The sequence below is a fragment of the Heteronotia binoei genome, chromosome 2, assembly GCF_032191835.1.
Source record: "Heteronotia binoei isolate CCM8104 ecotype False Entrance Well chromosome 2, APGP_CSIRO_Hbin_v1, whole genome shotgun sequence".
Lineage (NCBI taxonomy): Eukaryota > Metazoa > Chordata > Lepidosauria > Squamata > Gekkonidae > Heteronotia > Heteronotia binoei.
In genome coordinates, this window is record NC_083224.1 from 181,266,815 (window position 1) to 181,294,497 (window position 27,683).

General features: G+C 43.1%; 1 protein-coding gene across 1 annotated transcript in view; it reads right to left on the reverse strand.

Annotated features, from left to right (window-relative positions):
• The window catches only part of CACNA1E (calcium voltage-gated channel subunit alpha1 E), a 605,524-nt gene that overhangs the window by 106,281 nt on the left and 471,560 nt on the right, over positions 1–27,683 (reverse strand). Inside the window, exons 23-27 of the mRNA XM_060232603.1 lie at positions 26,024–26,313; positions 21,067–21,229; positions 13,711–13,840; positions 8,736–8,795; positions 2,986–3,092 (exon numbers count right to left, since the gene is read on the reverse strand). Of these exons, the coding sequence (XP_060088586.1) occupies positions 2,986–3,092; positions 8,736–8,795; positions 13,711–13,840; positions 21,067–21,229; positions 26,024–26,313 (750 nt within the window). The remainder of the gene's footprint in view (positions 1–2,985; positions 3,093–8,735; positions 8,796–13,710; positions 13,841–21,066; positions 21,230–26,023; positions 26,314–27,683) is intronic.

A 27,683-nucleotide genomic window follows, 5' to 3' on the forward strand; every position in this document is an offset into this window, starting at 1 on the left:
GTGTAAGTTTCACAGCGGAGCCAAGAGCAGCTCGGCTGGGAGGTCGGAGGATGTCAGATGCAAGGAGCAGGGGAGGCTGCAGCTATTTCTCCCTGCCTGCCATGGTTGCAAACAGAAAACAGTTGTGCTTCATCTGGAAGGTAAAAAAGAAACCATCACACGTGCGATGCAAAGTCCTGGACCCTTTCCAAACTGCCTTCGTATCCTTTTTTAGTACCAGGCTGCTAGCAGAATTTAATTACCTGTTCATACAAACCCACTTGTGTTGGGTTAGCATAGTGTGGTTGAGCCACTTTTGAGGGAAACTAGTTTTTTCCCCCCATTTTCAGCCCCTTCATTGCACTTCTGGATTGCTGTGATGTGTTGTTTAAAATGTCCATAGTGCTTCCCACAGTGCTGCTTCCCTCCTGCCCTTTTTCACTCTGTGGTCTTCCTCTTTTTTTAACGTTTTAAGGTGAGCTCTGTAGCACTAAACTGCTACAACGCCTCAGTGACAGTCAATGCATCTCGGTGGTGCTGCTATAGCACCGAAGTGCTCATTTTAGAAGATTTTTTTAAAATCTGAGAAAGACTGCACGGTGAAAACGGGCGGTTAAAAAAAACCCGCACTGTTTGAAATGACCATAGCGCTTCAGAGACAGCTCATTAAATGGAAGGGCACTAGCTGTATGAAACTCCTGTCTCTGTACCGCTTCACTTGAAATTGGGCCAGTAACAAATAACATCGGGTTTAGAATGGTAATGTGAAAAGGGCCCTTGTGTTGTTCCCCAGTGAATATAAGGACTTTGCAGTGTGTAGCTGGACCCATACATTTGGAACCCTCTCCATGGGTCAGAAAAGCAGCATAGGGGGCAATCTGCAGATGAAGCAGGTGAGGAAAATATTAGGGATGTGTGCTCCAAATTGTTCCCCAAAACTTGCAACCCCCCAAACCGATGCAACAGCCATCAGACATTTGTTGCATGCGTTTGCAAATTAGCCATTGTTTAAGACACACTACAGACCCAAACTGCTCTAACTCCCATGCTTTTATGCAAGGTCCAAAGGGCACTGTGGTTCTATGTGATGTAGTAGAGACTAATGTCTTACTATGGGGCTAACAGTGCTCTCCTAAGTGGAGTTATAGCTTTCTAAATGGATGTAAACTTTGTTTGGGATTGCACCAGAATAGAACCGAAATCCCAAATGTGTTAACTTTGAATTAATCTTGTATATTTAAGGAACTTATATTCCATCTAGCTCCTCAGGAAAAAAAAAAAAAAAGCACTCGAGGGGCTTAAAGCCATCACAGTACAATACAAGAATCACAAAAATACAACAACACAATGTTAATTGCGACATAGCCACATCGACAGATCGACAACGAACGGATCAGATAAAAACAAGACACAAAGCTGAAGCAGGCAACACCACACATCATTCAACTCTTTGATCTTTAGAAAGAGAATTCCATTTTTAAAAGTTTTAATACAATTTCAAAAGAGCGTTCCAGAAAGGGGAGCTTGCTTGTGCTGTAAGGTAAATGAATTAGGCCAAGCAGTGCAGCCAAGTAGAGAGAGGAATGCTTGAGAGAGCGTCTGAGGAGGAAAGTCAGTGCTTGTGAATCTGGGGACCTGTAGGGGCAAACTGGCCCTTTAACCTACTGGGAAATATTCTGGTCGATTGCTGCTCTGGTGGGTCACTGTCAGCCAGGAGCAAACTGAGCTGAGTCCCAGCAGAAGTGGAAGCACTGCAGGACCACTTGGTGCTGGTGAGGTCAGAGTCAAATGATCCATGTGGTCCAGCTAGAACTGCTGGGGTTTTCTAGTTCAGCTTCCTCCTGGAGTGCTTTGATGTCCAAGTCTGTCCCAGGACTTTGCGTTCTTTTTTTACTACTTAACACAATCAAGGGAGGCAAAATGAGGCTGAAAAAGGACCCTAAAAAACAAAACAAAACTGGGGACAGTCTTTCCTAGGGATGCCACCCTCCAGATGGGATGATTCCTTGGAAATTCAGTACATCTCCAGACTAGAGAGATCAGTTTCCCTGGAGAAAATGGCTGCTTTGAAGGGTGGACTCTATGGCACTGAACCCCACTGAGGTCACTGTTCTCCCCAGGCTCCACCCCCTGCCCCCCAAATCTCCAGGAGTTTCCCAAACCTGGAGCTGGTAATCCTAATTACCCCACCCAGGGCTCTTTTTCTAGCAGGAGCTCCTCTGAATATTAGGCCATGCTCCCCTGATGTAGCCAATCCTCCTGGAGCTTACAGTAGGCCCTGTATATAGAGCCTTCTAAGCTCTTGGAATATTGGCTACATCAAGGGGTGTGGCCTAATATGCAGAGGAGCCCCTGTTAGAAAAAGAGCCCTGACCCCACCAGTGACCAGAGGGGGCCTGACAACCCTAGTCTTTCTGGATTACTAATCCTGAAATTTCTAGCCTTGTGTCATGTTTCTCTTGCTCCCAATTCCCCCCACCTTGATTCTCTCATGTTAAATCCTTCACCCCCCTGTATAAATGTCAAGGAAGCAATGGAAACAAAGGTCAAAGTTCACTAGAAGCTGAGATCTGTGACCAGCTATTACTAGCAGTGTTTTAAAGCTCAATTATAGTGGGGCATGGCCTTGATCCAGATCAGGGCCGTGTGGGGAGAGGAATGGGCTTTTTTTCTTTCAAATCTTCTATCCCAAATGCTTTCCTTATCAAAATTATCCTCTCCACCCTGTGTTGCCTCTAGAAGGGGGGGGGGGGAGATGGGCATCCAGCTTCTGATTGTCTTCCCCCCCCTCCAAGGTCAATACCAGTAGAAGAAAGGTCAATTGCAAGAGGAAAAAAATCTTGCAGGGCTGATGAATTAACCCCCCTCTCTGCTCTCTGCGCAGTACTGATAAAAATCTAGGCTGAGCATGCTTGCAATTTACAAAAAAAAAGAAAGCTGAGAAGATCTATTTAAAAAAGAAGGACCCGAGCAAAACAGGAAGGGATCTAAAATGCAAACACTTACGCCAAAGCAAAGGCCATCAAAGCACCGACCACCACAATGAAATCCAGGATGTTCCACAGGTCCCGGAAGTACGATCCATCTTGTAGTATTAATCCTTGGTCTATCATCTGTGGAGAAGATGGAGGTAAGTCATGGAATCCTGAGCAACAGAAGAGATTTAACAGCCAAAGAAGAAGATGATGATATTGGATTTGTACCCCACCCTTCATTCTGAATATCAAAGACTCAGCTTGGCTTACAATCTCCTTTATCTTCTTCCCCCACAACAGACACCCTGTGAGGTAGGTGCAGCTGAGAGAGCTCTCACAGAAGCTGCCCTTTCAAGAACAACTCTGCAAGAGCTATGGCTGACCCAAGACCATTCCACCAGCTGCAAGTGGAGGAGTGGGGAATCAAATCCGGTTGTCCCAGGTAAGAGTCCACACATTTAACCTCTACACCAAACTGGCTCTATGTTCCTGGGTGTAGGTCTTCCATAGTTTAGCCCAGCAGATGACAAGTAAGAGCAATGTAATAAGCACCAAATGATTATCTTTCCTCTGAAGATGACCATTTCTTATGCCTCTCTGGTATAGCCCGTATGATCACTGATGAGATTATTCAATGAAACCCAATGAAAAGATGCAACAGGATTACTTGAGAGGCATGCTTCAAACAGGAATAAGCAAAATCAACCAAGAAGCTGCTGATAGCACAACCTACTTGATCAAATTGGTCAGATGTTCCTTAATAATGTAATTGCCTGAAGGGACTTGGCAGTGTTTCTGTTTGGGCGTTTTCGCACTCACCTTCAGCCGGCGCGACCCCCCTCCTCACCCCCCTCCTCAACTGCCAAAAAGCAGTTTCCGTTTGCACGGCTTTTGCGCCGGGAGTTTCCGGCTCTTCCGGCTGCTCCGCAGCATTTAGTGCGAAATCCGCGCAGATCCTGCGCGGTGAAGAGGGGGGTCGCGCCGGCTGAAGGTGAGTGCGAAAACGCCCTTTGTGTTTTCATACAGTCTGTTACATCAGTGGTTTTCGACCCACAGGTTGGGAGTGCTGAGTCCCACCTGCTGGGTCATAGGCCTCTACGGAGACCCACCATTTTTTGTTGCATTTTTGATGCTCAGAGGCATGTGCAGAGAACAAAGATACCAGGCTGTCTTTACATGCTTGCTAAGAGGTGGAGCAGAGGGAAGGCAGCATGGTATTGCCTAATCTCATAAAATCCTGGAAACTAAGCAGGGTCAGTACTTGGGTAGGAGACCACCAAGGAAGACTCTACAGAGGAAGACAGTGGCAAACCATCTCTGTGTCTCATTTGTCTTGGTGGGATCACCCTATGTTGGCTGCAACTTAACAACAGATACATACATAAGAGAAGGAGCAAGTCAGCAAAGGGAAGGTAACTCAGTGGTGGAGAGGATTCCAATTTGGTTATCATGATTACTCATGCCCCTTATATACCTCCCATTACATGGCAGAATTGCCATAACTGTGCTCATTGTTTCAAAGAAATGAAAAACAGGAGAGTTGTGTAATCAGTGAAAGGCAAAAAGTGCATCATCGGCAGAAAAAAAAGATTTGCAAAAGGCTTTGCAAGTACACGTGGAGTGGATCAGATTGTGGGTGTCCGCCACATTTTTGTTTTTAAAAAAGGCTCAATGACAACTCTTGATCAACAGAATGGGAGTCTGCTGCTCGACGACAGCTCCTGATCAACAGAACAGGAGTATCAAAAAGAATTAAAAACAAACAAAATTTAAGAGGTACAAATTAATGCGGTCATGGGGGTAGGAAGCAGATTTGTGTTATTCATCAACAATGAGTCACAAGCATTTCCAAAATTCAGCGTTTTTCTCCTTTACCAGATTAAATGTTCTCCTTTCATCCACTGGTGATGGTTTTCCACCAACCTGAGCTCTTTGGAGAAACAATGGGATAAGAATGCACTAAATAAACAATCGCCCTCCAGGTTCTTCAGCTTAAGTTTCTAGAGATGCCAACACTCCGTTAATTGATTTTTATTCGTTACCTTAGTTTTCTATCCCGCCCTTCCCACAAGCGGACTCAGGGCGGCTAACAATAATTTAAAACAACAGTTTTACGTTACAATTAAAAAAAACATTTTAAAACAATAAAACTTAATTAAAACTACATTTATCGTGCTAATTGAACTGCTAGCTTTCAGAGAAGCACGTGCCTATTAAAAATGTGGCTTGCAAACTGGGATAGCGGGGAAACAGTACTGACTGTTCTTGGATATTTCCAGATATTTCATGGCTATTGAGTAACAATTTATTAATATGTCCATACTGCCTCCCCCATATACATTCATGCCTGCTGGGGTATCATAGAGGCTCAGAGACCAACGTGGCAAACCTTAGCATAGTTACACCTTCTAAAGCCACTGACTTCATCCTCAAAAAAGGGTCACTTCTAGATTCTTAAGAAGTTCTTTCTTGAAAGGCTTCTCTCAGTCCTCTTCTTTTCACTCAGTCCTGGTGCTGGTGGAAAGTGCTATCAAGGTGCAACTGACTTATACCAACCCCCTAAGGTTTTCAAGGCAAGTAACAAAGAACATAAGAAAAGCCATGTTGGATCAGGCCAATGGCCCATCCAGTCCAACACTGTGTCACACAGTGGCCAAAGAAACCAGGTGCCATCAGGTGGTCCATCAGCGGGGCCAGGACACCAGAAGCTCACCCACTGTGCCCCCCCCCCCCAAGCACCAAGAATACAAAGCATCACTGCATGCCAAACTCAGAGAGATGGTTTGCCATTGCATGCCTCTGCATAGATCCAGGTGGGCAGCCACGTTGGTCTGAAGCAACAGAACAAAGTTGGAGTCCAGTAGCACCTTTAAGACCAACAAAGTTTTATTCAGAATGTAAGCTTTCATGTTCTGAAAGCACACTTCATCAGACAAGTAAACGGGTGTACAGTGAGCAGAGTTACATAGAGCTGGTGGGCAGTGGTTACTATTTTGCATGCTTAACCACTGCCCACTAGCTATATGTAACTTTGTTCATTGCATCCCATTTCATTGTCCGATTAAGTGTGCATGCACATGAAAGCTTACATTCGGAACAAAACTTTGTTGGTATTAAAGGTGCTACATGCCTCTGCACAGCGGCTCTTCCTTGGTAGTCTTCCACCCAAATACTAAGCAGGGCCAACCCTGCTTAGCTTTGGAGATCTGACAAGATCAGGCTAGCCTAGGCCATCCAGGTCTGGACACAGCTCTGCTCAGGGCTTTTTTTGAGCAGGAATGCACAGGAACACAGTTCCTGCTGGCTTGACATCAGAGAGTGTGGCCTAATATGCAAATGAGTTTCTGCTGGGTCTTTTCTACAAAAAAGCCCTATGTGAAACAATGGTGGCATCAGGGGTGTGTGGCCTAATATGCAAATGAGTCCCTGCTCTGCACTAAATAATACTAGATTACTTTACAGGGCCAAATAGATCATTTGCATAAAACTCTGAAGTGCTAAATAAATGTTTATCCTCTTCCATCAGTACCAACATGGCTGGTCCCTTATTAGGGAGAAAGTAATGTAGAAAACCAAGTGCAAGGTGAAATAAAATGTATTAAGTTCTTGTGGGTCCCCAAGAACATCATAAATAGTATTTCACATTGTACCTGGTTTTCTGCATTGTTTCTGCCTACTAGTATGGCCAATTTTGTCATCATCACCGTTGGCCCCTTATTATCAGGGTGTGTTTTTTTGTAGGAGGAGCTCCTTCGCATATTAGGCCACACACCCCTGATGCAGCCAAGCCTCCAAGAACTTACAGTAGGCCCTGTAAGGCCTCTAAGCTCTGGGAGAACTGGCTACATCAGGGGTGTGTGGCCTAATACGCAAAGGAGTTCCTGCTACAAAAAAAGCCCTGTATATTAGGGTGAGTTATTTTTCCTGTGCCACTGAAATACCACTGAACCTGAGTTTTTCATTCGATATAGCCCGGAGGGAAGGGACTGGAGCAAAAACAGGATGAAGCAAATTGGATTGTGTTGGCAATGGAGAAGGTGCAAGTATAATCATGAGATCATACAGCTTTGGGGGAAAAAAAACCCAGACAAATTCATGGAGGGTAGGTCTATCAGCATCCATTAGCTGCTAAATAGCTAAATGGAACCTCTAATTTCATACCCATTGCTGCTTGACAATCAACAATGGAGACCTGCTTGTTAGAATCCAGGGGTTCACTGTTGTAAACAGAATGCTTGACTAGGTGGACCTCTGCTCTTCCAGGAGGGCTTTTCTTTAGTGGACAGGGCTTGGGGTTCTTTCCCATCAGACGATATTCAGTTCATATTTGGACAATGTCCCTGCGACGACAGGCTAGGTAAGCTTTGGCTTCTTCTAAGTTTATGAAAATACAAATGCCACTTTGGTTCCCCAAATACAGACCTGATGCCTAATTTTAGAAGCACCACTTTGTGGGAGTGACATTTGAGTGATGACAGGGATGCGTGAGGGATTCTGCTAAAAAAAGGGGGGGGCAGTTGGTATCCAATTTTGTCCTTCTCCTCAAGAAGCCGTTTCACATTCTGTTCCCACTAAGGCCAATGCTTGCCACCCACCAAGAGGAAGTCAGAAAACTTGTCACTGTAAACTGAGATCGCACCGACAACTCACCCACTGCTTCTCCCCACATCTTGCCTGATTTTGGCAGGCTCAGTGATTACTGAGGAGAGATTGTTTATGGATGAAATCCACATTTCTTCTTATGGATCTTGTCAATGTTATGCCTCATATCTTGATGCTTTGTACAGAACTTCGTGCATTATGATTCATTCATGGGGGTCATCCACTGAAGCTGAAGGATGGGAGATTCGAGACAGACTAAAGGAAGTACAGCTTCACATAGCACATAGTTAAACTGGGGAACTCACTGCTAGAGGATATGGTCATTTTCTCTCCTTTTTATTTTTGCATGTATGTGTGTGCCTCAAAGTCATGGCTGACTTCTGGCAACCACTAGTGGGGCTTGGATGTTCAGAGAGGTGACTTGCTATCACCTGCCTCTGCATCCCAGCCTGGGTATTCGTTAAGAAGTCTCCCATCCAAATACTTGCCAGGGTCAGCCCTGCTTAGTTTCCAAGTTTTGACAAGATTGGGCCTCCCTGGGCTATCCAGATCAGGGTGCCTTTGGTCATTTTCAAAATTGTTTTCCCCAGCCCATCTTTGCTACTAGAAATAAGCAGGAGTGAAAGAAAGCACAGTGCAGCACAGTGAGAAAAGGAAGGGAAAGGAAGGTGTGAGGTTTAGTTCCCTTTACTCATCTTGTTTTTGATGGAATACAGAACTCTGTGTCACTACTTTATTTTAGATATGACGGGGTGCGCATATTCATAAAAATACATGGGTCACCTCCTCGTAATTAGAAAAGCCATAAGGTTTTTCTAAATTTATACAAAACATATATCTTGCCTTTCTGCCCTCACATGGGCCACCAAGGCAGTTAACCAATTAAAACATACATCATAAAAATCACATTCAAAACCATTAAAACCAACCAAAACAAAAAGACGACACATCATTAAAGCAATTAAAACCCGAGCTAAAAAATACCAAGTAAAAACAATTAAAACATTGGGAAGAGGGAAGGATCAAGTTTTGGGGGAATAAATCCCTAGTGAACAATTCAGAAAGCAGTAAATGGCACCATTCAAGAAAATGTCACAGAGGAACGGCCACCATTTTACTAGGCATGCAGCACATAGAATCGTCTAACTGCTTCAGCAGTACTCCTCCCTCATCTCTTACCTTAATAACCATCTCAAAGGTGAACACACCAGTGAAAACGTAGTCAAAATACCTCAGGACCTGGAAAGATGAAAGAATGGCTGAAGGCTATATTCCCAAGGAACACATTCACATCTGTAAGTAGCAGTTGTTTTATGTGAGACCTTTGATGCTCTCTCAGGATACTTTCAAATCTGTTCAGGCAGCAACCCAGTTCAGTGCAGAGCCTCCTTTCAATTTCACTGCATTCTTTCAAGTGCCATTCAGCCATTTTGGTCTCAAAATTCCCTCCTTGTGAATAAAAATATCCCCTTTTAATGTGTTGCCTTTCCATAAAGTACCTTAAAAGTCTTATAAAAATTCCAACAACAAACAAAATTAGTTGGCATTTTTTAGTTTAGTCTGGCAAACTTTGGGGAATCCAATGGCATAATTCAGTCACAGAAAAGCAACTTAAATGGGTTCAAAGGGGGGGATATAAACAAGAACTTAAACTTTCTTGTGGAATCACTGGGGCTTAAAAAATTAAAAGGCTAGATTGTGCTCCGACCATTCATGTCAGAAGGACAAATTCATGGGACATCAAGGGGCTCAATAAGACTACAACCATGGCTATCTTGCCCTACATCTTGAATATTTAGTAATGATCAAACATGGAATTGATATACAGATTACAGATGCCTACACAATTCCATTCCCCCCTCCCAAAGTGACAAACAGAACAACGCTGTTCATTGCATTTTAAAAAACAAACAAAAAAACCTCAACTATTCTAAGATTCCTGGTAGCTTAACATCTTGGCAGCTTCTCTTTGCAGTCTCCAAGCAGCTTTTTCACCTCACTCTATCAAGCTGACTTTGTTATTGTATTTTGCCTCTAGCAGGAATACAGACCAACTCTGCCATATCATGCTTTTAGTACTTGACAAATGGGAGACCCACACGGATTTGCAGAGGGAAATCTCACACCCTACCACAACACTGCTCTCCAACCCTCTTTGCTCCCTACCACAACCCTATTTCTATTTTCCTGCTTTTCCTCCCCCTCACATTCTTGATTGCTTCTCCCTTTTCCTTGCATCCTCCACCAGTTCCCCCATCTGTCACTTTCCCACTTGCCCTTCCCTCACACTTATCCCCTTTCCAAGCTTCCTTCCCTTCCTCCATCCTACATATCCCCCCATCCATCGCCCCATTTTTCTTTCCTTCCCTGCCATTTTTGTTATTCTAGCTTCCCCTTCACTCCTTTTCCTCCACCCCCATCAACTGATTTTGAAAGATAATGGAAGCAGCCATTTTGGATCACCTAGGCAACCAGAATGATGTTTGCAATTGCTTAGGCAATTCAAATGACTTCCAAGATATTGTGAGGCAGTCTTGTGAGGTCTTGGCATTAGGGTTGCCAGCTCTGGATTAGGAAATACCTGGAGATTTTGGTGGTGGAGCCTGTGGAGGGTGAGGTTTGGGGAGGGGAGAAACCTCAGCAGGGTACAAGGCCAGAGTCTATCTTCCACAGTTGCCATTTTCTCCACTCTATCACTCTTTGTGCCTGGCTGTACGGAAGAAATCATCGGGAGCACTGGTCTCCGTTGAGAACTTCAGTACTGGAATTGCTACCTGCACCCATCTGACAAGGAATTTTGGACACTGAATTGTTTTTGAGTGACTTCGGGTAAGGGTATTCAGCATCCCTTATGTGCCATTTAATGCAGTCCTTTACTTTTTATATTTGAGATATGCGTTTGAATGTTACAATTTGATAGTAAAATTTTGTACATTATTGGAGGCTGGTCTTCACGGAGGTTTATGTAACCTTTTTCCCCTGCACAACCTGGAGACTGGCAAACGTACTTGGTATCATGATTTTTTGGGGAAAAAAATCTTTTTTAAAATTTAAGACTTTTCCCTGCAAAACTTGGGAGTCCCCACCAGAGCCGTAGAAATACGAATGAATTAATTAAAATATTAGTTACCTTTCTTCCTACTGAACTCAAGGTGGCTTACAATATTAATTTAAAAAAAAATATCCAAAATTTAAAATCACAATTTAGAATTGCTTTAAATAATAAAAAAAGGTAAAGGTTGTCCCCTGGGCAAGCACCAGTCGTTTCCAATTCTGGGGTGACATTGCTTTTACAACGTTTTCATGGCAGACTTTTCACGGGGTGGTTTGCCATTGCCTTCCCCAGTCATCTACACTCCCCCCCCCCAGCAAGCTGGGTACTCATTTTACCAACCTTGGAGGGATGGAAGGCTGAGTCAACCTCCAGTCAGCTACCTAAACTCAGCTTCCACTGGGATCGAACTCGGCTTGTGAGCAGAGCTTAGGACTGCAGTACCGCAGCTTTACCACTCTGCACCACGGGGCTCTTAACTTTAATTAAACACAGTCCTAAACACAATAGTCTTCAGCTGCCTCCTAAAGATCAAAAGTAAGGGAGCCCATTTCTGTATCTAACCCCAAATGTGTGGATTTTTGGCACTCTGGGGCCAGGTTCATAATTGGTCATGTAGATGATAAAATTCCCAAAAATATGAACAGCCCATAAAAATTACAAACCAGTGGCAAGCCTCATTCTTGCATGGAAAGGAGAAAGAAACGACCTAAAGTACCATCTGTCAGGAATCACTCCATCCTGGTCTTGGACTGCAGACTGTCTGAGGTCCCTTGGACTCCCCTGCTGCCAAAATTGCCAAGAGCTGTAAGAGGGAATGGGAAGAGGCTTCTGGCCGCAGGGTGAACAACTGCTCAGGAGGGAAAAAACCCTGCCCTGGCTTGCTTTTGAGCCAACACAGGCTTGAGACATAGAAATTAGCAAGTGAAACTTCTCATGGCAGGAAAGCAAAACAGCACCACTGCTAGCTGTCACTTGATACAGCTCAGCCTAGCTGGCTCAATGGCAGAGCATTTGTTTTGCATGCAGTAAGTTCCAGTTTTCATCTTCAGCATCTGCAGGTAGTACATGATAGGGCATACCTCTAACCTGAAAATTTAGAGAGCTACTGCTGGTTGGAGTTGACAATATTGATAGACCAATGGCTAGTGCGACCCATTTGGCCTGTTCGCTTCCCATCTGCCCTTCAACTCTGTCCGTTAAACTGTTTTATGCCACCTACGCCCTGGCTTCTCCCCTGACACCATCTATCCTGCAGCTATCTTTGCAAAGCTACTTATACAAGCGCTAATTGGAACTACTACCCAAATCGTAGCCTACGCATGCAGCGCAAAACTCCTTTTAGGCCCATTTGTCATCAAGCTGAGGCGTGTTGTTCAAAAAAGCCTGGTTCCCCTCGCATCTAGGAGCAGATGACCTGGAGGACTCTGTGTTAGGAATCATCCTGGCTGTGACTTCCCAATTCTTACATAAAACCCCTCCTGCCAACAGTATCCGTCCTCCTCCAAGCTAATTTGCTATTCACAATGGTTCACTAATTACTACCTTGGGGAATCAAGGGGAAAAAAATGTATATAACACTGAATTAGGGATAGGAAACTGAGACCATGCATTAACAGACTCAGCAGTACACATGTTATTTTTCAATGTTTAAAATAAGGCAGCAAAGATTCTACAGTCTTGCAGTGTGTAAAGTATAAAGGAGATGCATACTCCTCCCTCACATCTCTGCGCTTGATTTCCCCCAGTTGACTTCTTTGTTTGTCCCTACTTCTGACTCTGTTCTGTTCCTTAAGATGACTTTGTTTCTTAGTTAAAACTTTTTTCTTTGCCAACTATTGATCTTCCCCTTACAGTGAATTCCAAAGAAGAAGAAGAAGATGATCTCCATTACCTTCCCCCCCCCACAACAGACACCCTGTGAGGTATGTGGTGCGGAGAGAGCTCTTACAGCAGCTACCCTTTCATTGACAACTCTGGAGAGAGCTATGACTGACCCAAGGCCATTCCAGCAGCTGCAAGTGGAGGAGTGGGGAGGCAAACCTGGTTCTCCCAGATAAGAGTCAGCACACTTAACCACTACATGAGACTCAGAGTCAGCCGTGGATTTTAAGCTAGTAACCTGGATGATGCTGGCATGGGATTCACCCTACAAATAACCACACAAGGGGAGATCAGATCTTCTAAGGAAGAACTTCTGTGGATACTCCCTGGTTCCTATAAAGATTTGCATGCTTCTCTAAGCAACTAGAAAACCTGAACTTGTTGAACACATGACATCATTTGCCTTGCCCCACTCCTCAATGACACAAGAGCTGGGTTCTGAGAATTATCAATGGTTGGCATTGTTGGCACAATGTTTTTCACTGACCATTAAGAAACTATTTCTGACACCATCAACTTTCCACCAATGTTGTGGTCAAAGATCAATTCTCCATTGAGAGTGGAGCAAATTTACTCTAAGAGTCCAGGCTAAGTTTTAATCATGCCAGTGACTCATAGTAAGAAGGTTACTGTAAAGTGGATTCATATGCTGTGACTATCATAGCTACCCCACAGATTTATGCTTATGAAGAAATTCTTGTGAGAAAGTCCCAGGGATGAGAAGGAGAAAGAAGAAAAAGGAGGAGGAGGAATTTGACTTGGTTTTCAACCTTGCCCTTCACTACCTGAAGGAGTCTCAGAGCATCTCATAATCGCCTTCCCTTCCTCTCCCCACAACAGACACCCTGTGAGGAGATAGGGCTGAGAGAGCTCTCAGATAATTACCCTTGAAAGAACAGCTCTGAGAGAACTGTGGCTGGGCTAAGGTCACCCATCTGGCTGCATGTGGAGAATTGGGGATTCCCGATTAGAGTCTGCTGCTCTTAACCAGTACACCAAATGGGTAACCAGAGCTCTGGGAAAAACAAAGAAGAGTTCCAGCATGGCAACTTCAAGAAGTCTGAACTGCTACAACCCAGAAAGAGCTGCACAATGTGATTCTCTTAAGTGGTTGGCTCACCTCTGTGCTGAACTATGGGGAACTGAAGGTCATTCCCACTGTTAAACTCCACCCACCCCTGGGCCTGTGGTAGAATTGTCAAGAAACCAAGTAATCACTTTATTCCTCTCTGAGTTGGTCAGGACAGGATCCTCCGCTGCCAAGGCGATGCTGCTTGCCGCGATCACCAGAAGAATGCACATCTCAAAGTACCGCAGGTTGACAATGTAATGGCAAGCTCGCCGGATCCTGTTTGAGAAACAACAGAAGAGCATTTCAGCAAGGGCCAACTATTGCACTGGTCGCATGCAATTCTGGTACTTTAAAAGGCTGTCAAGAGTAACAAGGCACTGATAAGATTGTATAAAGAGCTCTGCTGGATCAAACCAGCAGTTCATTTAATCCATCATCCTGCTTTCCACAGTGGTCAGCCAAATACCCCAGGAAATCCAACAAGCAGAGACATGGAGGCCAAGGTCTCCCCCTGCTGCTGCCTCCCAGTAACTGGAATTGAGACCTATCCTGCAACATGAGAGTCTCACTCGGCTATCAGCCATTGATGGTCCATCTTCTAATCCCCCTTTAAAGTGACTACTACCAACTCCCATGGCAGTGAGTTCTACAAGTTAATCACAAGAAGAAGTATTTCATTTCTTCTCTTCTGAAACTACAGCCCATCATTTTCATTCAGTGATTTGAGGCTCCATACTTTGGGAAAGGAAGAAGCAGTTCTTGCACAAAATATAAACTTCTATCATGTCCCCCTTTAGTTATCCTGTTTCTGAACTCAAAAACCACCAGTCTTTTAACCATTCTTGGTAGACAACTTTTGGTTTTAGCTTTTCTATGCCTTTTCCAAACTATTTTTCTGTCATGTCCCCCGTTAGTTATCCTTTTCTGAACTCAAAAACCACCTTCACCGTATCCATTTGGAGCCTTTTTGATCGAAAAAGCACAGCAGGAACCTATTTGCATATCAGGCCATGTTACACCTCAACTAACTTTTTATTGGGGAATATTAATATTTCTTAGCTCAAAATGGTGAGTCTACGAGAGGTGAGGTGAGCAGTCGTGCCCGCATTCTCTACCAACTTCTGTTACACCTCAACTAACTTTTTACTGGGGAATATTAATATTTCTTAGCTCAAAATGGTGAGTCTACGAGAGGTGAGGTGAGCAGAGATCTCTGTCAAAGTCTACGGAGATAGACCACTGAAAATCCTTTGGTTAATAATGGATTTTATTATAGGTATAGGGTTTCAAATAGTTACATCCCAATCAAACAACTTCAAGCATACAAGAGGAATACAAGAGGTTAGCTGAATAAGTATGGATGGGGGAAGGTGATACAATACCTAGATCTTGCAGGGTAGGCTCAGAGAAAAATGCAAGGCCTCTGGAGGGAGATTTCTCTTGAGAAGAAGGGGGGGGGGTGAGGGTAGGAGGGATGGAGGGAGGGGAGGATGGAGGAATCCCTTTTCTTTCCTTTTTTCCTTTCCTTTCCTTTCCTTTCCTTCTCTTCTCTTCTTCTCTGCCCTAACCTGACAGGTGGGGTTGCCTGTTTTCTAGGGTAAATTACATCACATCAAGCAATTCAATTACCCAATGAAAGGCAGAGTGTCACACCAATGGAAAATCAGAGTGTCATATGTGGAATATCCAATCAGAGATCATTTGTGTCATAGATCCATACCCCAACATAGGAATTTTAATTACACTGGCCAAATGACTTTTTATGGCCCTGTTTTCCCAAACTGATTCCTTTAAAGCTCCCCCAAAGTGATAGATTTCTCCCTTAGTGTCAAACATGGATAGGTATCCATCAAGTATTCAGGAGACTGGTTGACTTTGATGGCCTTAGCAGTAATTAAAGAAAAATAGAAACTTTGTTAAAAGTCAAAAATGTGAGATCACATTTTTGTGTTAAAAATCAAAAATGTGAGATCACATTCACAACAAGATGAGCACTTAACCCTTAGCCTTTGTGTTTTTGCTGTCTTGCCCTGAAGAATAACAGAACACACACACACACACACACACACACATATATAGATTTGTCTCCCTTATGTGCAAGAAAGACCATTCCAATATTTACAACAGTTTTAATATTGTCTCTTATTTGCCTTTTAGGGAGAAATCCCGCTTGGTCTTCCTTTATGAAATTTATCAAATATTGTTTAAGTCATTCTGCCAAAATTCTTGTATATATCTTATAGTCATTATTTAGTAATGAAATTGGTCAATAGTTCTTTACATTCGTGACATCTCTATCTTCCTTAGGAATCAAAGAAATTACAGCTTCCTTCCATGTATTTGGTATTCCCCTTTTATTCTTATCATATTTATCAATTTTTGAAGTTTCGGGACTAATTCTTTAAAAATTTTAAAAATTTTTGCCGTATATCCATCTGGCCCAGGTGCTTTTCCAATTTTCATTGCATTAATCGCTGCTTCAATTTCTATTTTTTCAATTGGATTATTCAAAATTGTTTTCATATATTCAATTAAGGGTGCTATTTTAATCTTTTGCAAATACGCTTCCATCCTTTCCTTCTTTACTTTAACACCTTTAAATAATTTAGCACAGTACTTGAAAAATTCTCTCTTTATTTCTTCTTGATCTACCATCTCTCTTCCATCAACTACAATTTTATTAATAATTTTACTTCCTCTCTTTTTCTTCAGTTGCCAGGCAAAATACTTTCCAAGTTTATTTGCTCTCTCAAAGGACTTCTGTTGTAATTTTTTCAAATTCCATTCCAATTCATTATTTAACAAATGTCTCATTTGTACTTGTAGTATTGTAATCTCCCTTATAATTTTCTTTTTCCCTGGCCTTTTCCTCAGTTCCCCTTCTTTTTTCTTTATTTCATTTTGAATGTCCAACATCTGTTTTTCTTTTGCCCCTTTGTCCTTATTGTTTAATGTAATCAATATTCCTCTCATTACAGCTTTATAAGCATCCCACACCATCTGAAATTCTACATCATCTTTATCATTTATTTGGAAGAAAGCTTTAGTTTCATTTTCTAGAGATGTCACTAATTCTTTATTTTGTAGTAAATCTTCATTTAATCCCCATCTTCTCACTTTTTTAGACAATTTTGTAATCCATAATATTGGGTTATGATCTGCACCTATCTTCGGCAAGATCTCTATTTTCTTAGTTATAAGGCCTAAGTCCTTTGTACCCCATAACATGTCAATTCTGGAAAAAGTATTATGTCTTGCTGAAAAAAATGTATAATCTCGTACTTCAGGATTAAATTTTCTCCAAATATCTTCCAGATTTTCTTGTTTAACCAGTTCAAAGAAGGATTTTGGCAATTTTCCTTCTTTATTGTTATTTTTTCCCCAGATCTGTCCAATGTATTTTGAATTGTTCCATTAAAGTCTCCCATAATCATGACCTTGTCATATGCCACTTCATCAAGTTGTTTTATAATGTCTTTTTAAAAAAGTCCCAATAATAAGGTTTTTTTCGCATTTATTATTACTTCTACTGCCATAAATCTTCCATCTTCATCCTTAAATATTATTTTTGGGTCTAATTCTTGTTTAATACAAGAAATCACATCCCTTTTCCTCTGTTCAGCCAATGAAAAAAACTCCAGTCACAATTGTTTATTCCATAAAAATCTATAATCCCCTTGTTTAATATAAACCTCTTGTAAACAAATTATATTCGTTTTGTTTTTTAATCCAATGAAGTATTGCCTTTCTTTTTTGTGGTGAATTTAGTCCGTTTACATTCCAAGATAATAATTTATAATCCATCATGGTGCAAATTCTTTATTCTCTTCATAAAATTTACGCAGCTCCTATGTATTTGTAATTGTATTTGTAATTGTAATCCTTCCTCCTTGAAGCTCAAAACTCAAACCTTCAGGTATTATCCATCTATACCTCATTCCATTGTCATGTAGTTTTTCTGTTAATTTCTTATATGTTCTCCTGTCATTTATCACTTGTCTTGGCAATTCTTTCATTATTCTTACTCTGCTTCCTCCCACTATCAATGTCTTTTCAAAATTTTTATTCAAGATTTTCCCCACCATTTCTTTTGTCATATATCTTATAGCTACATCTCTTGGTAAGTTATTTTTCTTGGCATATGATGAATTCACTCTATACATATAATCATACATATTTCTAGTCCCTTCAGGATCTTCCTCCAAGAAATCAGCAATTATTTTTATTACATGTTCTTTTAAGTCTGTCCCTTCTTCTTCAGGTACTCTTCTCAGACGTATTTGTGTCTCCATCAATTTACAGTCATAGATTGTTATTTTTAATAAGGTGGAATCCTGGAGTTTAACTTTCCCTTCTATCTCCTGCACTTTTTTTGACACCACCACTGTTTCATTTCTAAGCTCTTCCATTTCTTTTTTAAAGTCCTCAATATCTTTTTTATGTTCTTTTTTTGCAAGCATTTATCATCTTTTCCACCCCTTTCATCATCCTAGCTTCCACTGCTTCCAACTGATCTTGCATCTTCTCCAATGAGGCAGCCCTTTGACGGGTTACCTTTGACTCTGACATTAAAAAAACAGCGAAAAATTTGATATCACCAAATTAAATTTCAACTATCAGGTTTGATAGATTAGAACTTGCCCTTTCAAATGAGCCTAATTTCGCCATCCTCCGACCTTCCCAGGCTCAGATATTAATTTTTTTAAAATTTAGCCTCCCAGTAATGGTCGCCAATGTTTTTCTACGGTAATACAATCCTAGAGTAGGTCCACTTCTTCAATAGTTACTTCCTGCTTTGCTTGCCCCAAGTCATGTTCTCACTGGTAACAAAGTCTCACGATACTTGACGTATTTCCTGTGTTGACTGTAGAAACTGCAGATCTCTGATGATGGTGCTTTCACTCCACGACCACAGGTAGACAAAACAATAAATTCCTTTCCAATTTTTAACACTGTCCTTAATTTAACAAAGTCCAAAATTCACCCCTTCTCCTCTTCTTCTTCCAAGCTTTCAAACTTTCTCTTTCCCACCTTCTATTATTATTTTATTTGCTTTAAAATAATCCCGGAATGGTAGATAGCAATCAGTACCTTTTTCTAAGGTTAACCAGATCAACACTGGTCTCGTACAGCATCAGATGTTTAGCAGTCGCAAAGATTAGGATCTTGTCAAGCTTATGTCAAATAAATGACTCTGTAAGCTTCTGCAGATGATGAATATGCAACTCTTCTCTGGGGATCCCTCAAAGGAGCCCCCCCACCCGGGTCTACCTTTTAGCCAAGGTAAATCTCCTCAAAGTTTCCTGTGCATATCTTGAACTAATCTCTCACTGAGTAAAGTAGGCAGAAGGCAAAAATTTGCCCTTTACTACTTTGAACAGAAGCTCCAGTCTGCCCCTCTTAGAGAGGCAGGTCAGCTCAGCATTCTCCAAATCCCAGAAGTCCACCTATATTCAAACTTCTGAAGAACTCCAAAGAGTTAGGGAGGGTTTGCCATTGAGGAGAAGGCAGGATATACATGAAATAACTAAATAAATGTCTCTTTGTTCTCTTAACTAATGTACTAACGCTACTCTTATGCAAAATTAATCTAATGCCAATCTGACAATTTTTACTCTGCATAAATTGCCTTTTAAAGAGACATTAGCTATATTATCCCTGTTCTTAACTGGGGGGGGGGGTCTACTAGCACCATGAGCTGCATAGACCAAACCACAAGATTACTAACTGAACCTGTAGAGAATCAACATTATAGTTCATCAGTTTATTCCTGTCCTTCATTTTTGTAACTGTTTCCTTTGGGTCAAACTGTGCATGGACGTTGCCTTTGAAAAAAGAATTCCTGCCATCTTCAAAGGAAGATGCAGTTTCCTCTTCAACCACAAGATGACAATGTTAGCCAGAAGCTCCTTAGATGCATCTCTAAATGTCGGCTGATCATTTGAAAGTCATTACTTTTATGAATTCTGAATATTATCGTATTTCTACTCTGTACTGCGCATTTTGCCTAAGATTTGTTCATCAGTTTTGAAACAGGAGGAGAACTAAGAGGCAACCAATGATTCTTGTAGTAGTATCCAGTGTTCTAGAATTGTAATCTTCACGGACTTTACAGTCAAGACTTGGCCCCTGCGTGAATGAAAGAATCTAAACAACAAAGCCAGCCACGGGTACAATTTTAAGTTCTGCAAACCTGGGGAAACTTCAGGTGTGTAGAAGTACATGACTTAAAAAAAAAAAAAATTAGGGTTCCCCTTAAAATTACGATCAATGACATTGAAGAACTCCAGAACCCAGGTGGCTATCCAAGAACAGCTACCCAAGCAAAGAGCCAGCTCATTGTTCCCATTTTCCTCCCCAGATGGTCAACTAGTAGGGAAAACTTGGGACAAGGGACTGCCAATCACTGCTACTGTGAATGGTTGTTATACTTTTCTTGATTGTATTTCAATTTTATATAATTACAGCTCACCGTAGTTTTGTGCTCTTTGACCTTGCTGTTGATCTCCCCCTCCCGCCTCCATAACTATGAATATCAGACCAGGACCCGCTACATGTATTTGACAATAAGGGCTCTCATCCATGAAGGCTTATGCTAGAATAAAAACTTGTTACGTGCACCGCAAGGTTTCTATTGAAATCCAAACCTAACTGTCATCCTGCACATTTGCTCTATCTCATGGCAACTTCCGCTGTAATACCAAGCAGCTGGTCTTCAAAGTCTTTAGTTTTAACACAGGGCTATTTTTGTAGCAGGAACTCTTTTGCATATTAGGCTACACTCCCCTGATGTAGCCAATTCTCCAAGGGCTTACAGTAGGCCCTGTAAGAGCAGCCCTGAACAGGGCTGGATTAACAATTAGGCCAAATAGGCACTGGCCTATGAGCTCCCATGCCTTTAGGAGCCCCAGACTAGCTCCCCCCCCCATTTCCCGCCTCCCCCTCTGTTTGCAGACCTCCCAGCCTGCACATGCAGCCAACAACTGAGCTGCTCTTTGCCCAACTTGCCTGGTGTGGCTGATGCTGGTATCATCGCCAAGTTTGCCTCTCTCTGCCTCTCCCCTGCAGCTTTGTCAAAGGAGCTTTTGAGACAGCACCTGCAGGCTGCAGTGGGGGCCACAGGCAGTGGGGCGACTGCTCCAACTCATAATTTCTGAGGGGGCCGCCAAGATTTTGACTGTGTAGGGGCCTCCACAGGGATTAATCCGTCCCTGGTCCTATAAGCTCTTGTAGGACTGGCTGCATCAGGGGTGTGTGGCCTAATATGCAAAGGAGTTCCTGCTACAAAAAAAGCCCTGGTTTTAAGGAGCAGGGTTGCTAGCGGCACATTTTAGAGGACGTCTGGCAGTGATAGGGCTGCTTTGTGACAAACCTGCCCATTGTTAGTTCTCAGTTAGGAGCCCGTTATGTTTTCAAGGACCACCACACTTCTCCAAAGCACAGTTTGGAAACCACTATCTTAAGCCATTCAAGCATTCAGAAAACACAAGGAGAACTCTCACGGGTTTGTGGTGCTGAAAATGAACATAGAACTGTGCGGAACCATCGGCTTGCCCGTCCTCTTCTCCTTCTTCCGCTTTTTCTTCTTCTCCGTCTCCTCCCCTTCGTCTTCTTTGGCCTCCGCCTCCTTCAAAGGGCTGGCCTCTCCATCGGTCTTGTTGCTAACTGTAAAACGAACAAGTCTTGTTTCTGTTCCAGATAGAAAAGAATACACAAAAAGAACACGCAAGCAGGAACAGGGCCCAACGCAGGCGTAGAATGACTTGCTTAAGGTCAGTGGCACCCATGCAACTTTATGCTGCACTGTGGCTTAGAAACAACTGTGTCAAGTAAGGAACATCTAGTGCCCTACAGTCATTTTGCCCTCTTGGATATCCACATCAACGACTTGGCTACAACCAAGAGAGATGTCTTTGAGGTTCTGGAGGCAGAAGGTGGGAATCAGATCAGAGAAAAATCCTAGAATAACGCACTCCTTAGTTTCCAGTTTGGCCATACCAGTAGGAATAAAACAGCCCAATTTTGTGGGTGGGACCAGCTGTGATGGGTAAACATGGCAATTCAAGGCCATTTCTCTGTAATATTGGCACTATGGCTATGAGACTGAAGGACAATGGAAGATGATGGGTTAATTTTTTTCTCCAGTTGCCCAATAAGGTCTCATGCCTGAAGTCATTATGGGAGAACTGTACAGACATGGCAGGGGACTGAAGTTTCCTTTTCCTTAATACGCGGTCACACCCCTAATTACAGTCTTTGTAAAAACTCGACAGCAAATGCTATATTCTGAACAGCTGCAAAGCCTAATATCATGGTGTTGGAAGTGAAGGACAATGAGGCGTTTCTTCACAGCAAGGGCCCCAGTATTGTAGGCAGTAGAACTAGTAAGGTGGACATATCAAATCCTTCTGTCTGCTTTCCTCTTGTCTGATCTGCTGCTCTCCCTTTGTTACCTAGACTGCTAATCTTAGGAAGTTCCTTTTTTCCAACTGTCCCTTCTTTCCTCCCTCTCTCTCCGACCTCCAAGAGGGCAACACATACTCATTCTCTCTTACCGCCCCCCCCCTCCTCAGCCAAGGACAGCAACTGAAGGCTTTGAAGATGAATTCCCCCCATTCAGGGCCTTTTTTGTAGCAAGAACTCCTTTGCATATTAGGCCACACACCCCTGATGTAACCAATCCTCCAAGAGCTTACAGTAGGCCCTGTAAGCTCTTGGAGGATTGGCTACATCAGGGATGTGTGGCCTAATATGCAAAGGAGTTCCTGCTATAAAAAAAGCCCTGCCCCCATTATACAAGTTGGGTCAGGCACCTGTGATTCGACCTGCATCACACATATTGTGTATTTTGGCCCTTGTGAGACAGCTAGTTAGAATGCCTGCCTCGCTTTTCCTAGTTCCTAGTTTCCTGTGGATTTCAATGTCAATCAAAAACATCCTTTCCTTTCTTAAAAGCAACAAGCCTAATCTTAAGGCAGCTTCTACTTCACTTGCATGCAGCCAGGTCAAGTTAACACATGGCTGCGCTAATGCTATGAAAAAAAATAATAAAAGCATGACCATTCTGAACTCAAGCCATGCAATTTCTGCACTAAGAAAAGATAACTTCTGCAGAAAAGATAGGCATAATTTATTCAGGATCTGGGAAAGAACAACAAACCATGCTATTGAAATGCTGCCTCCTGACCAAAGAGAATCTTATTCAGTAGTAGAATCAGGATTCATGTTAAAAATGGTGGACTCGTGGTTCATTACGAATTGGTTGAGCAAATTGCACTGTGCACAAAATAAAAATGAAACTGCTTGTTTTTTGAGGTGGTTCATTTGTGTCATTATTGGTTCATTTTTAGCAGACAGGCTGGTGCCAAGGCAACTGATTTCCAGGCAATGCTTGATTGGCAGGTCTCTACGGTGTAACATGCCCAGAACAATGATGTCACCCAGAAGCGACATTATCATGTCGGGCACATCGCTGGGGAAAATCGCCCTCTATCACTTGGGGAAAATCTCTGTGGTTCTCATAGAGTTTCCCCCAAAGTGATAGAGTGTCCCCCCAGTGACTTGCCCAGCATAACATCACTTCTGGGTGATGTCATCGTGCTGGGCATGTCATAGAGTGCTTGCGATTTCTAGCCCTTGCAGGGGCCGTTCCATGCCTTTCTTAACCAAATGAATCAACGAACCACTATTTGTTCTGATTTTTTTTAAAAAGAAATTAAATGAACTACCGAATCGGGGATTGAACCACAAAATGAAATGAATTACAATTTTTCAAGTTCGTGCCCCTCCCTATTCAGCAGTGCTTCTGGTTTCCAAGACTTGATTAGGTGCTGCCCTTTGGTTGAATTCTCCCACGTGCATAGAACAACCCAGTCAGCTGGTTGTTTACATCGTCCTGCATCAGGAGGAGGATCTTACTCCCTTTTCCCTGGTCCCCTAGATTTCTGATCCAGTAGAGAAGAGTAGGAAACATTTTACTCACTGGGGTAGTACTAATGCCCAGTTTATAGAAAACAAACAAATGATCAACGATTGTCCGTATTCATCCTCAAAACACATAAAGCATTTTGTCAAAACTGAAAACTGACATTTGCAGACAGCTGAATTCTGTGCCTGGTATGACTTTTTATGCCCTTCCAGAGCACAACAGCCTAAACAGAGCCCTGTCTAGCATGCCTTTGCGCAATGCAAACCCAACACCAATGCACTGGCTGCTTGGGAATACCAGAGAAAGTGTGTGTGTGGAAGCAGCAACTGCTGTTTTACATTCTCACCTCCTGGTTCTGCAGTTTGTTAGAAGGTGATTAGGAAGAGATGAAAAGAAAAGAGAGAGAGGGGAGCTGTCAAGCCAAGAGACAAAAGGAGGCTTTAACAAGGCATTTTCAGTGGTGCTGCTTCACTAATACCCACATTTAAAATGTTTCACCTTGAGGCAGAGGAAAAATACTTTCTCAAGGCTTTGGAAAGTGACTAAGAGGAGAAAGCAAGCGGGTCTGAATTCATAAGAACAGTTTTACTGGACTAGGTCTCCTGTGCCCAGCATAGGATTGCCAGCTCTGGGTTTGGAAATACCAGGAGATTGCGGGGGGGGGGGGGGGGAGGCAAGGTTTGGGGACCGGAGGGACCCCTTAAGGGTATGCCACAGAATCCACCCTCCAAAGCCACTATTTTCTCCCAGGGAACTGATCTTGATAATCTGGAAGTCAACTGTGATAGCAAGAGATCTCCAGGTTTCCACTGACAGGCTGGCATCCCTAGCCCAGCAGCCACTCCATCTGAAAGCCAAATCAGATGAGATACTTAAACAACTGGACTGTATCTCTTTGTAGACTTGTTTTAGAAGTAAAAGCAGCTGCTATTCATTAGGACAACTGTGCAGGGGGCTTTGCCTCTACATTTATTCCAGTAGAAATGGCTCCCTGCTTCTCCCCAGGGGCATTGGGAGGGGGGAGACAAAGAGTCCAGGCCTCAGCCTCAATGGTAGCCTGTTCTGTCCTCAGCAGAAGGTTCCCAGTTTGGGTTTCCCAACCAAGGCATAAGCACTGGCTTGATAGGGTTGCCAGCCACCAGCTGGAGGCTGGAGATCTCCCCCTATTACAACTGATCTCCAGGCAACAGAGATCAGTGTCATGGGTCAGCCTGAGAGAAGCACTGCTGGGTACTCCTCAGGGGAAGAAGAGCTTTGTGTAACCAGCCCTGAACCCACTGAAAATGGATGATTTTTCAATTTATATCCTGCCCTCCCCACAACAGGCTCAGGAGAAGAGGAGCCTTGTGTGGCCAGCCTTGAGTTTAACAGAAGCTAACCAACAAGAAGAGGAGCTGCAGGCTTGTCAGGATTGGCAACCAGCAGCTGGTGCAGAGCTACAAGCACCCTCCAGCTCTGATTCAGCAAGTGAACCTCAGCTGGTCCTTCCCAATATCACCTACACCCTTAGAGTACTGCAGACAAAGGCTGAGAACAAAGCAACAGACAAGATGGCAAAGTGCACGCTTCCTGGCCTGACACCAGCTGCTTGCTGATAATGAAGAATTAAGATGAGTAGTTGCAGGATTGCTTCTGAGTAACTGGTTGCAAGCATGACCCTTAAGCGTAGGGCTATAAAACCAGCCTAAAAAACCATTACACGGCCTTACCTGACCTCTGGACCTTGAACCCTGGATTGAACGACTCTGCCTTGCCTGACTTCTAGACCCCTAATCTTGGACTCCTGACTTTTGGCACCTGATTCTCAGAGCCTGAAAGCCGGTACAGCTGTTGTATGCATCCATAGTGGTTTATTACTTGATGACTTGCATGCATGAATTCATAGAATCATAGAGTTGGAAAGTACCTCCTGGGTCATCTAGTCCAACCCCTTCACAATACAGGAAACTCACAAATACCTCCCCCTAAATTCACATTGCTGTCAGATGGCCATCTAGCCTCTGTTTAAAAACCTCCAAGGAAGGTGAGCCCACCACCTCCCGAGGAAACTTGTTCCATTCCAGGTACAATGTCACCAAGAGAAGTGGGCCATTCCAGATACAATGCCACCAAGAGAACTTTCACATCTTATCCTCTCCCTGTTAAACTACACTGCTGTTCAAAGATGTTGCATTTACACATCAATCTATCAATTAGCAAGCTGTTAAGGGCAAAGAAAGGAAACAGTGTTCATGCCTGAGTACACCACACTTATGAGACACCTTCCTCCATGTCCTAGCAACAGCGACAGGAGGCAGAGGTCAAAGAAAGCTGGCATGAGTTGGTACCAAGTGCCAGTAAGGAAGTGGTCAAAGTGGTACCTCCTATTTTCTGCTTTGAGCCTCCTGAGTGAGACAACACTGATAAGACATTTAAGCTACTTTTACTCTGATATGAGGTTCTCCCACCAACAAGTCCAGCACATCTCAAGATCCCTTAACCTGCTAAGATTTCATTGTCAAGCAAACAGGAGAAGAGAGAGAGGTCCTCACTCTGTACCACAGCAGAGTCTTGGACATCAATCATGATGGTGGTGCTCTCTGTGACTTTCTCCATGTTGGTGGTGACGGACGAGAGATCGGGTTCGCTCCTGCTGATTGTCCGGCATGTATCCATCGGCAGGTCGTCCAAGAGGGCTTGCTCGCTTGTGTCCAGGCTGCTGCCACCTTGCTCTGTTGGACTGGCATCCTTGCTTTTGAATGACTCTAAGTGGGCTTCGGCAGGGTTCAGTTCTTGGGGAGGCACAGCAATCTGTGTATCATTTGCTGGGGCTTCGTTAGTGCTACATGGATAAAGGAAGGAGATCAGGAAAGTCACACAGAGAGAAAGAAAGAGATCAGGGAAGGGAGCCTGAGAGCACAAGCAAAAATTCAGGGGACTCAGAACAATAATAATTATTAGCATTTTAAATAGTGCTTTCAAAGCACTTTGCTTATGTAGCCATTGGCCCCAAACACTCCAGTCAGCAAAGAATGAACCCTTCCTCCAGCTTAAGTGGAAAGCTTCTGAACTGGTTATCTTTTTTTGCTTCCCTCTCTCTCCTCAGAGGATGAGAGAGAGAGGGTAGAGAGAGGCAGATAGCTGTGAATTACAGAGCAATCTGACCCAGATTTACATCCTTCCAAGTCCAGAGCTCAAGGTGTTAACTCTGCTTAGGAGGGTGCAGTACCTGTTGATTATGTATTAGGTTTCTAATGCAGATTTGTCCATTAGCTACAATCTTGGACTGGACTTACTATTTGGGAGTGAAGCACAGAATCCTAGGACACGGAGAGCCAGTTTGGGGTAGTACCATTATTTTGCATTCACTCTGCCCTTTGACTCTGTTGCTCTGTCTTTCCACCCTCCAGCTCTGTCCTGGGCACAGGAGGTTCCCACTTAAGAACATAAGAAAAGCCATGTTGGATCAGGCCAATGGCCCATCCAGTCCAACACTCTGTGTCACACAGTGGCCAAAATACATATATACTGTGGCTAATAGCCACTGATGGACCACTGCTCCATATTTTTATCCAATCCCCTTTTGAAGCTGGCTATGCTTGTAGCCACCACCACCTCCTGTGGCAGTGAATTCCACATGTTAATTACCCTTTGGGTGAAGAAGTACTTCCTTTTATCTGTTTCAACCTGACTGCTCAGCAATTTCATTGAATGCCCATGAGTTCTTGTATTGTGAGAAAGGGAGAAAAGTACTTCTTTCTCTACTTTCTCCATTCCATGCATAATCTTGTAAACCTCTATCATGTCACCCCGCAGTCGACGTTTCTCCAAGCTAAAGAGCCCCAAGCGTTTTAACCTTTCTTCATAGGGAAAGTGTTTCAAACCTTTAATCATTCCAGTTACCCTTTTCTGTACTTTTTCCAGTGCTATAATATTCTTTTTGAGGTGCGGTGACCAGAATTGTACACACTGTTCGAAAGGAGACTGCACTATCAATTTATACAGGGGCATTATGATACCGGCTGATTTGTTTTCAATTCCCTTCCTAATAATTCCCAGCATGGCGTTGGCCTTTTTTTTATTGCAATCGCACACAGTCTTGACATTTTCAGTGAGTTATCTACCACGACCCCAAGATCAGTCTCTGCCAGTTCACAACCAATCAACTTGTATTTGTAGCTGGGATTTTTGGCCCCAATGTGCATTACTTTG